This window comes from Triturus cristatus, chromosome 3_2, assembly GCF_964204655.1.
Source record: "Triturus cristatus chromosome 3_2, aTriCri1.1, whole genome shotgun sequence".
Taxonomy (NCBI): Eukaryota; Metazoa; Chordata; class Amphibia; order Caudata; family Salamandridae; genus Triturus; species Triturus cristatus.
The window spans coordinates 909,201,139-909,216,755 of NC_140584.1; the positions used below are offsets into that span (position 1 = coordinate 909,201,139).

Here is a 15,617-nt window from a genome sequence, read left to right on the forward strand (position 1 = left end):
CACCGATGACATCAGGACCCTGCTGGACAACGGAGAAACCGCGGCCCTCATCCTCCTGGACATGTCAGCTGCCTTCGACGCGGTCTGCCACCGCACACTACGAACACGCCTCTTCGATGCCGAAATCCAAGAGAAAGCCCTGGACTGGACCTCCTCCTTCCTCTCCGGCAGAACACAGAGCGTCCGCCTCCCCCCCTTCCGCTCTGAAGCCACCGGGACCATATGCGGCGTACCCCAAGGTTCATCCCTCAGCCCAACGTTGTTCAACGTCTACATGGCACCGCTTGCCCACGTCGCATGACGGCACAACATCATCTCCTAAGCCGACGACACCCAGCTGATCCTCTCCCTCACCAAGGACCCCCACACCACCAAAACCAACCTCCACGAAGGTATGAAGGCCATCGCGGACTGGATGAGGAACAGCCGACTGAAGCTGAACTTGGACAAGACAGAGGTCCTCATCCTCGGATCCACCCCTGCGGCCTGGGACAACTCCTGGTGGCCAACTGCACTAGGAACACCCCCAACACCCACCGACCACGCACGCAACCTAGGGGTCATCCTCGACTCTACCCTCTCCATGACGAAGCAGGTCAACGCTGTCTCCTCCTCCTGCTTCAACACCCTCCGCATGCTTCGCAGGATCTTCAAGTGGATCCCCACCGAAACGAGAAGAACGGTCACCCAGGCCCTCGTCAGCAGCAGACTGGACTATGAAAACGCACTCTACCCAGAATGCCTCCGCACGCCTGATCCTCGACATCCCGCGCCGCAGCCACATCACACCCCACCTGAGAGACCTACACTGGCTCCCTATCAACAAGAAGATAACCTTCAAACTCCTCACCCACGCACACAAGGCACTCCACAACACAGGCCCAGCGTACCTCAGCAGCCGACTCAGCCTCTACACCCCCACCCGCCAGCTCCGCTCCGCAGACAGCGCCATCGCCGCCGTCCCCCGCATCCGAAGAGTGACCGCCGGCGGCAGATCATTCTCTCACCTCGCTGCCAAGACATGGAACACACTCCCCATCCACCAACGGCAGACCGAGGACCTTCTGACCTTCAGAAGACTCCTCAAAACCTGGCTCTTCGAACAGTAGTAGCTCCCCCCACCCCCAGCGCCTTGAGACCCTCACGGGTATGTAGCGCGCTTTACAAATGCTATGATTGATTGATTGATTGATTGATTGATTGATGGATAAATATTTTTGGGGACAATGGGGGCAAGAGTCTACCTTCCACAGCAGCTGGTGCTACACGATTCTGTCTAGCAACCAGAGATTGTTTATTCTTACTTTGAGAAGACACATCTTTAACCAGGGAAAGTGTGCAGCGAGTGCACTCAGTTTCATGTGCATAATTAATACACTCAGACACGAGAAGGGCGCAAGGCCCAAAAGAAATGCACTCACAGTACAGCACCACGCCTTCGGTGCCTCCCATCTCCTGGCAAGCGAGCGACATCACTGAGCAAAAGGGCGAGGTGGCCGCAGGTGAGACACTAATTTATTCAGCATGCTCCTTTGATGCTTTTTTTTCTGTGAATGCGGCCCCCGAGGAACGAACAACTAGCAGAATAATGGCTGCTGACTGTCTGCTGTTGTTTTCCACACGGGGGCCACATTGAAAGATCTGGCGGGCCGCAAATGGCCCGCAGGCCGTACTTTGAGTACCTCGGCCATAGACAATCACTGGCAGCCACTGGAGAGCGGAAGTAAGATAGTGAAAGTGTGAGGGGGGCAAGGCAGTCAGAAACAAAGATAAGAAAAAACGCAAAAAACGTGTCTAATGAGTACCACATTCGGCCGGTGCCATGGCAGAGGAGCGCTTCTAGCAATGCACCCTCATCCTCTTCAGCGCATCCTTCTCCTTGACTGGTGTCCCCAAAACCCATCTATCCCGCCCCACTTCCCTGTAATTGATTACACTCATCAGCACACTTTTTCTACAGGGAAAAATGTATGACACACATCACACCTGTGCTGGTCTCTCAGCTGGTTGCCCGTTGAAACCAGGGCTGTATACAGGACTGCTTGCATCACCCATAAGGTCCTACACGCAGCCACTCCTCGTTGCCTGGTAACCAAACTCGAGCTTTCAGGTGGTTCTGGACCATGGCGAAAAGCAGAAGCATCGCTGCTACAACTCTCAACCCTTTAAAAAGGTACGGCTCCCGGCATAGACCTGCTCGGCAGGACAGCCCTCTGCGCTCTGATGCCCCCGGGTCTAGCCAGCGCTCTATAAAACTCATCAAATAAATAAAGAGCCAGCATTTGGAACTCAGTACCTCCAAACCTTTGCGTTACCAGCTCGCTGGGGACCTTCAAAACAAAACTGAAAGCCCACCTCCTTCAGCTATCCTTTAGCTAAGTCCCTGCTGCTAATTCCCTCACCTCTCGGCACTGAACTACACTACCTCCAGATGTTTCACTGCTGTGTATACCTACTGTATAGCTTTCTTCCTTTTTCTATAATGGTTTACAATTTTGTAATTCTTTAGCTTATGTAACTATATATGGCAAGATTTGGTGATTCTTTAACCCTCTAACAGTCCATATAACGATATAGGTCTGCTGTTAGGCGCTCTGGCGCCTTTGGGTAATGTGTGTGCTATATAAAAATGCAAAAGTAAATAAATTCTGTTGTACCGCAAGTTTATGAAAACACGACATGGTGATGCCTGTGAGGCAGATCAGTGTATCGGCATGTTAGAACAGAGGCACTGGGTCCTGTACCTGCCACACTCTACAGCTTCTGTCTGAAGGCCGCTTTGCCAGTGTGCCCAAACCGGCAATATGCCATAGTGCTAGCGAGCGGCGAAAGTAGGGTCCCCAGCACAGGGAACAGCAAGGTAGAGAGACCCCTACCTATCCATCCAGCGCCAGCAGCTCTCGCTGAAAGACAGCAGAGATGTGCGTGCCACTGTGTGTGTGTATATTCCTCACTAGTTCTCTGTATTCAAGTTGAAGTCGGTTGAAGCCTCGTTGCTTTCAGTTGCATACGTAACATTTAGATATATGTTTGATTGAAGTTTATAGTGATCTTATTACTTTGTGCCACTGCTGTGCCTGCCCGAGGCTCTGTATAGCTATAAAAAGTCTCTTAACGTGCAGTAGAGGGTATTTTATTCCTTATGATGCATGGTCACACCATTACCCTTGGTTCAAAAATCTTAAATCCTTTGTGTCGTGCGCTTTCATATGAAGGAGTTAGTTTGGTTACAGATTGGTAGAATACATGCTTAATCTGTAGCACAACATTAAACACACCAGTATGCAACATGTAATCAGTTACAAAAACATATACTTTGATGTAGGTTGCTTTGTGAGTACAGCCATAGTTCAGAATGTAGCTGTGCAAAACATTAATACTTTTACTACAAATGTATCCTTAATTCTAATGATTATTCATTTTAAGGAAATATTGTTGAGAAAAACTGTAAAAATAGTTCTCCCTTTCATTGCTCAAGCTGCTGAAAATCTGCTTGAAAATTCCGAATAAACATTTAAAATGTAATGGATATATAAAAAAATAAAAAAGATTACCAATCACAAAGATGGGATAAAATGGATTGGGCGAGCTTTAAAATAGCTCGACGTACACACCACGTAGAAAATAGATAACGAGAAACTGAGTAGGCAATAGGCATGCTGGCAGGCGCGCAACACCCATTGGACTCACAGGGCTTCAGCCCCCCCCCGTCGTGTGTGGCAGCCCGGGATGAGACACCTTCCCGGGCAAAAAAGCAGCCGCACCCGAGCACCTCACAGGTCTTTAAAAGACCATTTGCATGTTAATGAGGCCTCGCTGTTGTTTCACCCCTTCTAAGAGCCCCTGCAGCTCCACTCTGCCTATTGCTTAAAGTTCAGCCCCCCCCCCCGAAATTTTTGCTCAGCCCCCCCCCCCCGAAATTTGGCTCTAGTTGCGCCTCTGCATGCTGGTATCATATTTTGTATCCTATAGGCCTGTGCACAGTGATTTGTTCCAAGGTTTCAACATAACTGTAGTAACCATCGGTGTCTCGCCTTCTTGTATGCTAGGCAGAAAAATAATACATGTTGGTCCTTCTCCGGTGTATTATTACAGACCGGGCTACCCTGAATCGGAGTACCCCCCAATTATTTGTAAAGGCACGTAAAGGCAGTACTCCGTGCCTAAACTGTAGATAGAGCTTTTTAGCAAGGGCTGGCTGGATGTCATCAAGAGCAGGCTCTAACCTGTATTGCTCTTTAACCTCTAGGAAAGTTGCAGTCAATGCACCGGTCGCGGAGTTCCCCTTTATCCGGTTGAGTTTGTATTCCCTAAAGCTCTTTGACAGTGCCTTCCTGGATATAGACAAGCGGCTTTCTTCAGCACTAGCCCATAGGTTGCCCAACCCCATAGCTGCTAGAGAATTTTTAATATTGACCAGCCATGGGATTTTACTTGCTCCCTGTAGCACTTCCTTTGAGGGCAACTTCCTCTGCAATTGGTCCGACCCCAAGGTCCATTCGGAGCGGCATGAGTGGTGTGCTTTTGGGGAGACCCAAGAGTTGTCTGGCAAAGGAATTCTCAATCTTAGATGGAGGGTCGGATGTCCAATGGCCCCAGATTTCTGCCCCGTACAGGGCCGCCCCACCTATCTTGTACTTTATACATTTCCATCACCGGTCCAACCATTTTATGAGTACACTTCCTAAGCATCTTTGCTACCACCCCCCACGTTGTCTAGGCTAACTTTAGGCTAGCCTTCTTTGTTTGTACGCCCAACTCCATTTTCTCAGTGAGTGTTATTCCCAGATATTCAAAGACGGTCACTTTCTCTTGTGGTTTGCCATCTAGCTGGGGATTTGGTCTTGTGGTATTTCCTGCATTAAAAGCAATATATTTGGTTTTCTGAGAGTTTATCTCTAAACCCCTGCTTTTGCAAAATGAGTAAAAAATATCTAAGGCCCTCTGTATTCCCATAGGGGACTTAGATAGCAGGAGGGTATCATCAGCGAACATCAAGGCAGGTACCTTGCGGTTCGCCAACCTAGGAGCATCTATGTCCCTCCCTGCAATCAAGGCCCCCACTAGGCCATTATTAAATAGGCAGAAGAGGGTCAGGGCCAGCGCCAGCACACACCCTTGTCGTACCCCTCTGTCTATAGATATGGGGTTAGTGAGCTCACCATTTTTTCCGTGCCTGATTTAGGCAAAATTACATTTGTGGAGCCGTTTCAACTGGTGGCAAAGATACGGTGGGGCCCCCAGATCTGATAGAATGGCCCACAATTTGGGGACCAAATCAAATGCAGATTTTAGGTCCACAAGGATCAAATAGAGGCTGCCTCCCTCCAAGAACACTGTCTTCCAATACAGTAGTTGCAGCCTAAAGATTTGGTCTATTGTGGACATTCTGGCTCTAAAACCGGCCTGGTAGGGGCTAAGTATAATATACTCCTCCATCCAGCTCTGTAATCGGCCCAACAGCACTCGTGCATATATATTCTGGGTAACATCTATGAGACTTATTGGGCGATAGTTGGCGGGACGGAGTGGTTTTTGTAAATTGGAATAATTTCCGCCCCTAACCAGGTCGTAGGAATCGACATTACCTGCAAGATAGCAATTAAACAGGGTCCATAAGTACAGAGCCCATATATTAGGCTAATTACGGACGAGGTCGCCAGGGATCTTGTCTAGGCCTAGAGCCTTGGTTGGAGTTACCCTACTTAGGGCATCCGTTATCTCTTTTAATGAGATTACTGGTGCATCAAATAAGGGTGACTGCGAGTGAGGGCACTCATTTGAAACCTGCCCTGCGTCACCCTCTACCCTTGCATATAAGGACTCAAAATGGGCCTTCCAAACCTCTACCCCCAAGTTTGGTTCTATTGCCGATTTACCCTCTGTACAGCCAATATTTACAAAAAATTCCAGAAAGTCCTCATGTTCCTAGTACAGGCACTTTTCAGGCTCTCACATTTATCTCCCTCCCATTGTTTTTTTGCCGCTTTGATTATATTTTTATGGGCTATCCGCTTGTCTTTTATTAGAAGCCTGTCTTTGGATTTAATAGCTAAGACAAGTGCTTGCTTAGCCGTGCGGCAATCGCCACTATACCAAGGGTGCCCAGGAAACCCCTTTTCCCTAAATCCTGTGTTAAGGAAAAAATATTTGCCAAATCAGTTACTAGACCTTAGTGGTTGTCCCCGATTTCAAAAAAGGCGCTGGGGGAATCAACAGTTCCACTGAATTGATTTGCAGCTTCAAGATATGGGATGACAGTTTGGTAGAGTGAGGCTAGCTTTTTCTGAGATTGGCAAAATGCCCCCCATCTAACTCTCCTCCTACAACTAGTTAGAGTTCACCTAGGCCAAGTTAGGGATTGGCCTTCATGTGCATCCCTGGGACACGTCGGAACCATCTCAAGAATCAGGACACTATGGTCACTATCGTGTCGGGGCACGATCTTAAAATCAATTACCTGGTGCCAGGATTTTGTGTCCACCAGGATGTAATCTAATCTATATAGACTAAACCTTGCAACAATATACTGTATTTTGTGGTGATCTGTGAACCGGTGAAAGGTTACTGCTGAAGAACTGTGCTGCACAAGTGTTTAAATGTCAAGTACTTCGGTTGCTTCTGAGCTGTGATATACGTTTGATATTCCAATGTTTAACGGTACGTAGGTTTTTACCCGATTACTGAACCTCGTTCAAGAGCAAAACGGTTAGATTTATCACAGCTTTTTGATATATATATGTATATATATTATCTACTGGCGGTCGCCAGTAGATAGTTATAGTTAGGACCGTGTTTCCATAGGAAATCTGAAAATTCTTTTGGATCGTAAAGGTTAAAGATGCATTTGTTCATTGTGGCGTTTTAGTTTACATGCCGAGTAGGACAATATCATGTTGTTAAAAATGGTGATTTTTGACATTCGATATCAATGCCCACATGGGCTCTGGAAACCATAGTTGAATTGAAACTGGTTTAAAGGTGTATGTTTAACCTTTACGATCCAAAAGGATGATAACTGCCATTTATTTTTTTGTATAATGCACTTTATTTTCAGTCTAAAACCATCTTTGTGCTCAGTTCTTCACAATACACTATGTGTGAATGTAAATCATGTTAAAGTTGCATTGAAAAGAAAAAAACGGCCTCGTGAAGTAACGAGAAGCCTCGAAGTCTGTTTTCTTTGTTTATCAAAAGGAAATCACATGACTATTTAGTACACTTCCTGGTTAACTTTCACTTTACTCGTGATCAAGGGAGTGTTATCCCGAAACGCGTAGAGTAAGTTGTTTGCCTTTTTGCTCTAATTAAAGACCGTTTTGAAGCTCATTGGTGTCCGTGGTTGCTGGTGATTCGAGGAAGGAGGAATTACAGCGTTGGTTTAATATATATATATATATATATATATTTGGTATATAGTCCACTCAGCTGTCGGGACATTTTTCAATCATCGCCAGTGAACAAGTGCATGGAGCACGAAACGCGTATGGCATATGCTGGATTGTTTTACCGCACCTTACCTGCTGCCTGCAAAATAAAGATGGTGAATTTTGCATTTGTGTGGCGTCCCTATGCAGGGCACAAGTTGATGTTGGATATATATATATATTCACTTAAAAAACCATAGGTTTCACACATGTTATAGTTAGCTGGAAATTTCCCTCGTAAAAAAACAATGAAATTCCCCGTTATAGTTAGTGCAGGCAACTATAACTCACGCGACCGCAATCCTCTGCTGATGACGTCAGATATTACATCACTGTATTTAGACACCTATTTAACCATGTCTTCTTCCATTAATCTTTAGCTATACATATATTACAAATATTTATTTTTCAGAAAGACACATATGTAATCACTGAAGGACCCCCAAGGGTGAAAAAAACATTTATTTTTTGGACTAAAATGCGCGGGGTGCGCGCACCGTGCGCCCACGAAGCGTTGTGCGTGCCGTGCGCGCACCCCGCGCATTTTAGTAAAAAAAATAAATGTTTTTTTCACCCTTGGGGGTCCTTCAGTGACCCCCTGACAAAGGCTAGGGGGTCAGGAACTGTCCACCCTGCCCCCTTTTCACGTTCTCCACCTTTGTTTTTCACTGCCTCAGACTGCGAGAGACAAAATGGCGGCCGCCACTTCCTGATTTCGACCGATTCGAATGTTTACTGACATCTAACAACCAATCAGAATTACGCTCGCGCACGGCAGGGTGCGCGCACAGGGCTTGCACAGTGCGCGCACGCTGCGCGCGTATAGATATTGATATGCTTTTAAATGCTATTTTCTCAGGAAATACTGAACAGATTTACACCAGACCTGCAAAAGGCACTTCCTTGACCTTATGGCTACCTCTCTGCCAAATTTCAAGTAATTCTGTTCAGCCATTCGGGCTGTAGCTGCGACTAAAGGTCCTATGGAAAAATACATGGGGAAAACGCGTTTTGGGACCCCCCCTTTTTCTCAGCCCCCGCTTGACGAATCACCCCGAGACTTTCAGGGTAGGAGCTGAACGGAGCGCCCCATTTGTTTTGAAAATTTCACGCGGATTCATCAACCGGCGCCAAAGTTATTCAAAATAGAATTTTGAGATTTCCTATGGAAACTCGGTCCTAACTATAACTATCTACTGGCGACCGCCAGTAGATATATATATATATATATTCACTGAAAAAACCATAGGTTTCACACACGTTATAGTTAGGAATTATCATTTACAAAACCTTGCAAATTCACTTAAAAAACCATAGGTTTCACACATGTTATAGTTAGCTGTACATTTCACTCGTAAAAAAACAATGAAATTCCACGTTATAGTTAGATCAGGTAACTATAACTTGCGCGCCCACAATAAACTGCTGATGACGTCACATATTACATCACTCATGACATGGTCAGTGACATCACTCATGACATCAATGATGACATCTGAAATTACACATTGTGGATTGCGGTCGCGCAAGTTATAGTTACCTGATCTAACTATAACATGGAATTTCATTGGTTTTTTACGAGTGAAATGTACAGCTAACTATAACATGTGTGAAACCTATGGTTTTTTAAGTGAATTTGCAAGGTTTTGTAAATGATAATTCCTAACTATAACGTGTGTGAAACCTATGGTTTTTTCAGTGAATTTGTACGGTTTTTTAAATGCTAAGTTATGTATTTTTTTTTATTTTTTTTCTGGTTTTTCACTGTGCGCACACCCTGCGCGCACGGTGCGCTTCACGCACCGTGTGCGCGCTGTGGGCATTCGGTGCGCTACGCGCACCGAGCGCCCACGTTGCGCAGTCCATGCCGTGCGCGCCTCGCCTTTTTTTACACAGTAACATTTGTTTTTTTCTCCCTTGTGGGTCCTTTAATTTATTTAATAAATGTGATTGTTACTTCTTTTTTTTTTTTGCCGTGCGCGTACGTTAAGCTTACCGTACGCGCACTCCGCGATTTTTTTTTAAAATTATTAAATGTATTTTCCGTACTTTTGGGTCCTTCTTGGACCCCCTGACAAACACTAGGGGGTCTGCAACTCTCTTCGTTGCCCCCTTTTCACGTTCCCCACCTTTGTTTCTCAGTGCGAGAGACAGAAAATGGCGGCCGACACTTCCTGATTTCGACCGATTCGAATGTTTACAGTCATGTAACCACCAATCAGAATTGAGCTCGCGCACGGCACCGTACGCGTACGGTAAGCTTACGGTAAGCGCACGGAGCGCGCTTACAGATATATATATTGATTTAAATGCTATTTTCTCAGGACCTACTGAACAGATTTACACCAGACCTACAAAAGGCACATCCTTGACCTGAGGACTACCTCTCTGCCAAATTTCAAGTAATTCTGTTCAGCCGTTCGGGCTGTAGCTCGGACTAAAGGTCCTATGGGAAAATGCATGGGGAAAACACGTTTTGGGACCCCCCTTTTTTCTCAGCCCCCGCTTGACGAATCCCCCCGAGACTTTCAGGGTAGGAGCGGAGCGTAGCGCCCCATTAGTTTTGAAAATATCGCGAGGATTCGTCGACCGGCGCCAAAGTTATTCCAAATAGAATGTTGCGGATTTCCTATGGAAACACGGTCCTAACTATAACTATCTACTGGCGACCGCCAGTAGATAATATATATATATATATCTATCTATCTCAAATGTGTGAGTGTAATTGGCATGAATATATACAATGTGTAGACCATTGCTTTTGATGCGGAGATACTAATTGAAGTATCAGTCTCTTTTTCGGGGGTTGTCATAATGTACAGTGTTTTTTAAATGTAAATGGTTGCTGTTTTAATGGGTTATGCTTATTTTTCCCCTTAGGAACCTTGGTGAACTCATTGATAGATTTGTTGCGGATTTCAAGGCTCAGGGTCCCCCGAGATCGAATACGGATGAAGGCGGAGCTGTGCTGCCAAGCTGTGCCGACCTCTTTGTGTACTACAAGAAGTGCATGGTGCAGTGCTCCCAGCTCAGCACCGGGGAGCCCATGATCGCACTTTCCACCATCTTTCAGAAGTACCTGCGCGAATATGCCTGGAAAATACTCTCCGGAAACCTGCCCAAGTGAGTCCTTAGAGGAAATTGACGAGAATTGCTCCTAATGTAAGATCATGAGAACGGTTCTAACTAACACATATGCAGAAGTGATAACTTGCCACAGGGAGCGTTTTGAAGCTTTAAATCTGAGATACGAGGAAGGGGTACAATTGGATATCTTCCAGGAGCATGTCAGCACTGGTCCTCCTTCAAACACCATAAGGGGGGCTGGGACGGGAGGAGCGTTTAGGAGATGGTTCAAACTCCATATCTTTCTACCACTCTTCGGTTTGTCAGTTTTAAACTCGCAGAGTTGTTACCGTTGTGCCCACTGCTGTGTGCAGGAGGTGTTGAACCATTGTCCATGAGTGACATTACAGAGGTTCCACAAAGCCAGTTATGTTTATGTGCTGATGATATGAATGAGTTGCTAACTTTCAACAAGTAAAAGAAAAGGAAAAGTGAGGTTCAAGTGAATGCTAGTGCATGCACAGTTAGGGGGAAAATACTTATCTGTGGTGCGGTGGATGCACTGGCGCCGGGGCCCAGTGGCAGATGTGGCTGCAGTGATTTTAGAAGTCACCCACTCAGAGTGTTTTAAAATAAAGAGTCTGCCTGGGTCCTAGATCTATATTTAGAGGGCAGGGTATGGTGGGATAGAGGAAAAAAGCAGAACGGGGAAGAGAGAGGAAAGGGATGAATGAAAACAAGAGTGTAGAAGTGATGGAGTAGGAGAATATAAAAATGATGTGAGAGAAAGAGAGAGGAGATGAGGAAAAGCTGCCGGGGCAAGGAAAGAGGAAGGGAACGGGACAAGAAATATGGATGCCAGCGAGTCAGAGAAAAAGGACCTCCTGTTCAGGGGAACTGCTCTCCCTTCGCATCTCTGTCGTTGTGCCTCAGCTCCCAGCACCTCTCTGGTTCAGGTATGTGTTTGAGGCCCTCCTCCACCTGCAGGCTCCTGCTTGTGCCTCATCCCTGGTGGTCCAGTGGGAGAGCCTTGCTCTTCTGCTGGTCAGCTCTGCCAGCCTTCCTGTCTTCTCTGTTTTTGTCTATTTGTGCCTCTATTGTCTATTTGTGCCTCTTTTTTCCATCTGTGCCTTTTTCGTCTATTTGTGCCTCTTTTGTCCATTTGTGCCTTCTTTGCCTATTTGTGCTGTTTTCTCCTGTTTGCTGCTTCCCCTGTTTAGGTTCTTGTATTCCTGTTGCCTCCTTGCTCCCTTCTTGCCGCTGCTGCCCCAGAGGCCCCTACCCTCCCTGCGTGTTCCTGTCTCCTAGCTGCTCTCCCTTCCTCCACCCCTACTTAATGGCAGCCGCACAGCGGACGCGCCTCTGATGCGACAAAGGCAAGGCCATCCGCGAACCGACCGAGTCAGTACCAGGAACCCTGGTCCTCCGACCCCTCTCGCACTCAACCCAGGACGCAACAACAACTGCCAGCTCTCAACGCAGAGCAACTCCCAAGGGCTTTCTCCTGTCAACACTGCCGCCGCACCTTCACCCACCTCCGAACCCTGACAGCTATCGCCAACCAAACGGACTCCTGCGTACCCAAACCTCTGAGCTGCATCCTCCTCAACGTATGCTCCCTGCACAGACATGCAGTAGAAATCTGGGACCTCCTCAACAACCTTTCGCACGACGTCGCCTTCCTCACAGAAACCTGGACCAACCCCAGCTGCGCACCCGACATTGCAATCTCCATTTCCGACGGGTACAAGATCCAAAGGAAAGACCGCCCCAACCACCCTAGAGGAGGCCTCGCCATCGTCCACAAGGGCTCCCTCCGACTGACAAACCCCACCTCAAACGACTCCTCGCCCCCATGGAACACATCTACTTCAAGATCCAGGTCAACCACCAGAACAACTCTATGCAGAACGCTCACCTACAGACCTCCCGAGCCCACGCCCCACTTACCAACACCATCGCAGACTACATCGCGCCCCACGCCTTCGCCTCCAGGGACTACGTACTGCTTGGAGGCCTGAATTTCCAACTTGACAACCTCACCAACCCCAACCCCACCACCTTACTAGACAACCTCTTCCACCCACAAGGTGGGACACACCCTCTACCCCATCTTCGCTGGAGGAATCAACAACCGCTTCAGTCACACCATGCAACCCCTCTGGACGGACCCCTACTGCGTCTACTTCTTCTCAAAACCCACTGCCCAAAAGCCAACGCCACACCCCCCGCAGAAACTGGAGCAAGATCAACGAAGAGCACCTCGCCTCTGTCCTCAGCCTCACTCCTCCCCCCACCAAGACCAACGCCAACTCTGCAGCCAATGAACTCCACAAATGGATCGCAGACTGCGCTAACTCTCTCGCACCCCTTCAGAATGCCAACAGACGACACACCACGAAAGCCACCTGGTTCACCATGTACCTCCGAGAATACAATCGCTCATGCCGACGACTCAAGAGAGCATGGTGGAACAGCAAAACATCGGAAGCATGCATCGCCTACAGGAGCGCCACTACAGCACACCACCAACTCATCAGATGAACTTCATCCAGGAGAGAATCCTCTCCAACATCCGCAACTCCAAGGAACACTTCAGCATAATACCAGAATTCATCAGACCAACCCCCCTGCGAAACCTCTGATGTCTCCCCCTCCCAGGACCTCTGCAACAAACTCTACTCCTTCTTCCACCACAAGATCAGGGCACGCTACGACAACTTCGACGAACACGACCAAGACACCGACCCAACACCTTCCACCAGCAACACCAATCAGCCAACCATCATCGCCTGGACCCCGGTCACCACAGAAGACACCCCAGAGATCATAAGGCGCATACACTCCGGATCACCCACGGACCCCTGCCCGCCGCACTTCTTCCACAGGGCTCCCTCCTTCATCGCACCAGAACTACTGCAGACAATCAACTGCACCCTCGAAACAGGCACATTCCTCGATGACTCGAAAAACGCAGAAGTCAAACCTTTCTTCAAGAAACCCTCTGCAGACAGAAACGCCCTATATGCCGGAATCAACAAAACTCTACTCCACTAACTTCAGACCGTCCAGAACGCTGCAGCCAGACTCGTCCTCAGCATCCCACAACAAGACCACAACACCCAGCACCTATGAGACCTCCACTGGCTCCCCGTCTAAAGAATAAGTGACTTTCAAGCTGCTTACACACACTTACCCAGCCCTCTACAACACCGGAACCCAATACCTCAACAAAAGAATCTCCTTCTATGCCCCCAAGAGAAACCTCCGCTCTGCTGACCTAGCCTTGGCCAAAATCCCCCGCATCCACACAGCCAGAACGGAGGCAGATCCTTCTCCTACATCGTGGCCAAGACCTGGAACGAACTCCCCCCTCTGCATCAGACTAAAATCCCACACTGCAAGCTTTCAGGAAGAGCCTCAAGACCTGCCTTTTCGGATGACTGGAGCTGCCTGATACCCCTATCCCCCCCCAGCGCCTTGAGACCTTCACAGGTGAGTAGTCTCTACAAATCCCTGATTGATTGATTGGCTGGCCGCAACCTGAGAGGAAAGTTGCGGCGGCTATTTTGTGCATCTGTACTATGTTCTCAGGGGGGAAAATAATTTGTAAAACTGATAAAAGGGGACAAGGTAGAGGTACCCTGACCCCATGGGACTGATGGAGGGGTCTGTCAGGGACTTCTCATGGGCAAGAAATTGTCCAAAAATGATTTTTTTTAAGCGCATGAGGATCCGCGGATCCACTGTGGTGCTCAGCGCGACTCCCTGTATGCTCCATAGTGGGTCTGCAGATCCATACTACAATTAAAAATAACATGTATCCACTCACAGACCCACACACCTACTCACACAACCACACCCACTCACACACCAAATCACACACTCACTCGCACAGCCACTTGCACAGGCTCTCGCACAGCCACTCACACAGCCAAAAAAAAACCACTCTCAGTTCCACACAGCCACTCACACACTCATTTACACACTCACTCTAAAAAAAAAAAAAACACTGAATTCAGTGGATTTCCAAGGTTTTTTAAAATTCTATTTTGTAACTATAACATTTCTGTAACCTTTGGTGCTTTCAGTGAGGGCAACCATAACCTTTCTTGTCCAAGTCCTAAAGGAATCCCATGTGTGACTGGTATTATATTCAATTAGTATTTCAATTTTAAAATATTCTCTTTGAGGACAACAACTCGCTATTGTGCTTGCTTTGTACTCCGTGTTTGCACACCTATCATTCTTTTGATGTAACCTTTATGGATAGACACTCATTTCATTGATGGAATACAGAGATGCCTCATTGGGGGTAATTATCCAAAATGGAGCAAAAGCAGCAATTTTGTCACATAAACTCGTTTTTTTAATTAGACTAATATAAACATTACTGTAGCCACAAAAGTACCTAGGGTATGCCAGAAAGAATACTTAGAAAACCCATTTGCTGTAACAACTGTTAGTTGAGATTCAGAAACTTGTTAATCAGTCTGAACCTAGAGATTACTTCCGACGATGCACTTACTTATCAGCCGATGGGAATCTGACTTTCCCACTGTTGTAATTGTAATTAGTAGATTTATATAGCGCAGCTTATCACCTGTAAGGGTATCCAGGCTCTGTCCATGGGCATGGGGAGATTAGTGATGTGCCCAGAATCACAGGATGTTGAGCCGACACTGAGACTCGAACCGGATCCCCAACTCCAGGGTCGGCAGCACTGGCTGCTGCGCCACTCCCACTGTTCATAGAGCAATATTCAAGCAAGAGCCTTTGGACACCTGAAACCTAGTGGAACCAATCCGAGATCTGTTTCTTGTTTATAGATTTCACCCTGTGGAACTAGATGATTTATTTGTAGAAAATAGCTTCAGTTTCCTTGCGCAGCTGAAAATCCACATTGCCTCATTTTACTGTATCCAATCAAGCACAAAGTGTTCATTTAGTGTTTAACGGACAGGCCTCCACTCTGGCAGGTCTTTTTTGCAAAAGTGTTCCTGTTGAGATGGCAAGAGCACTTTTGGCAAGAATTGATTCCCAGGCGACTGCCATGTAATGGAGGCCTGCTCAACATTATTTGTGTTCTACAGAAATAAAATCCTAGAGTTGGGGTTGTTTTTG

The 15,617-nt window shown here is 47.2% G+C and overlaps 1 protein-coding gene across 1 annotated transcript in view; it reads left to right on the plus strand.

Moving 5' to 3' along the window:
- Positions 1-15,617, plus strand: part of VPS53 (VPS53 subunit of GARP complex) — an 898,950-nt gene that overhangs the window by 567,322 nt on the left and 316,011 nt on the right. Inside the window, exon 14 of the mRNA XM_085649360.1 lies at positions 10,308-10,550. Coding sequence (XP_085505486.1) covers positions 10,308-10,550 — 243 coding nt within the window. The remainder of the gene's footprint in view (positions 1-10,307; positions 10,551-15,617) is intronic.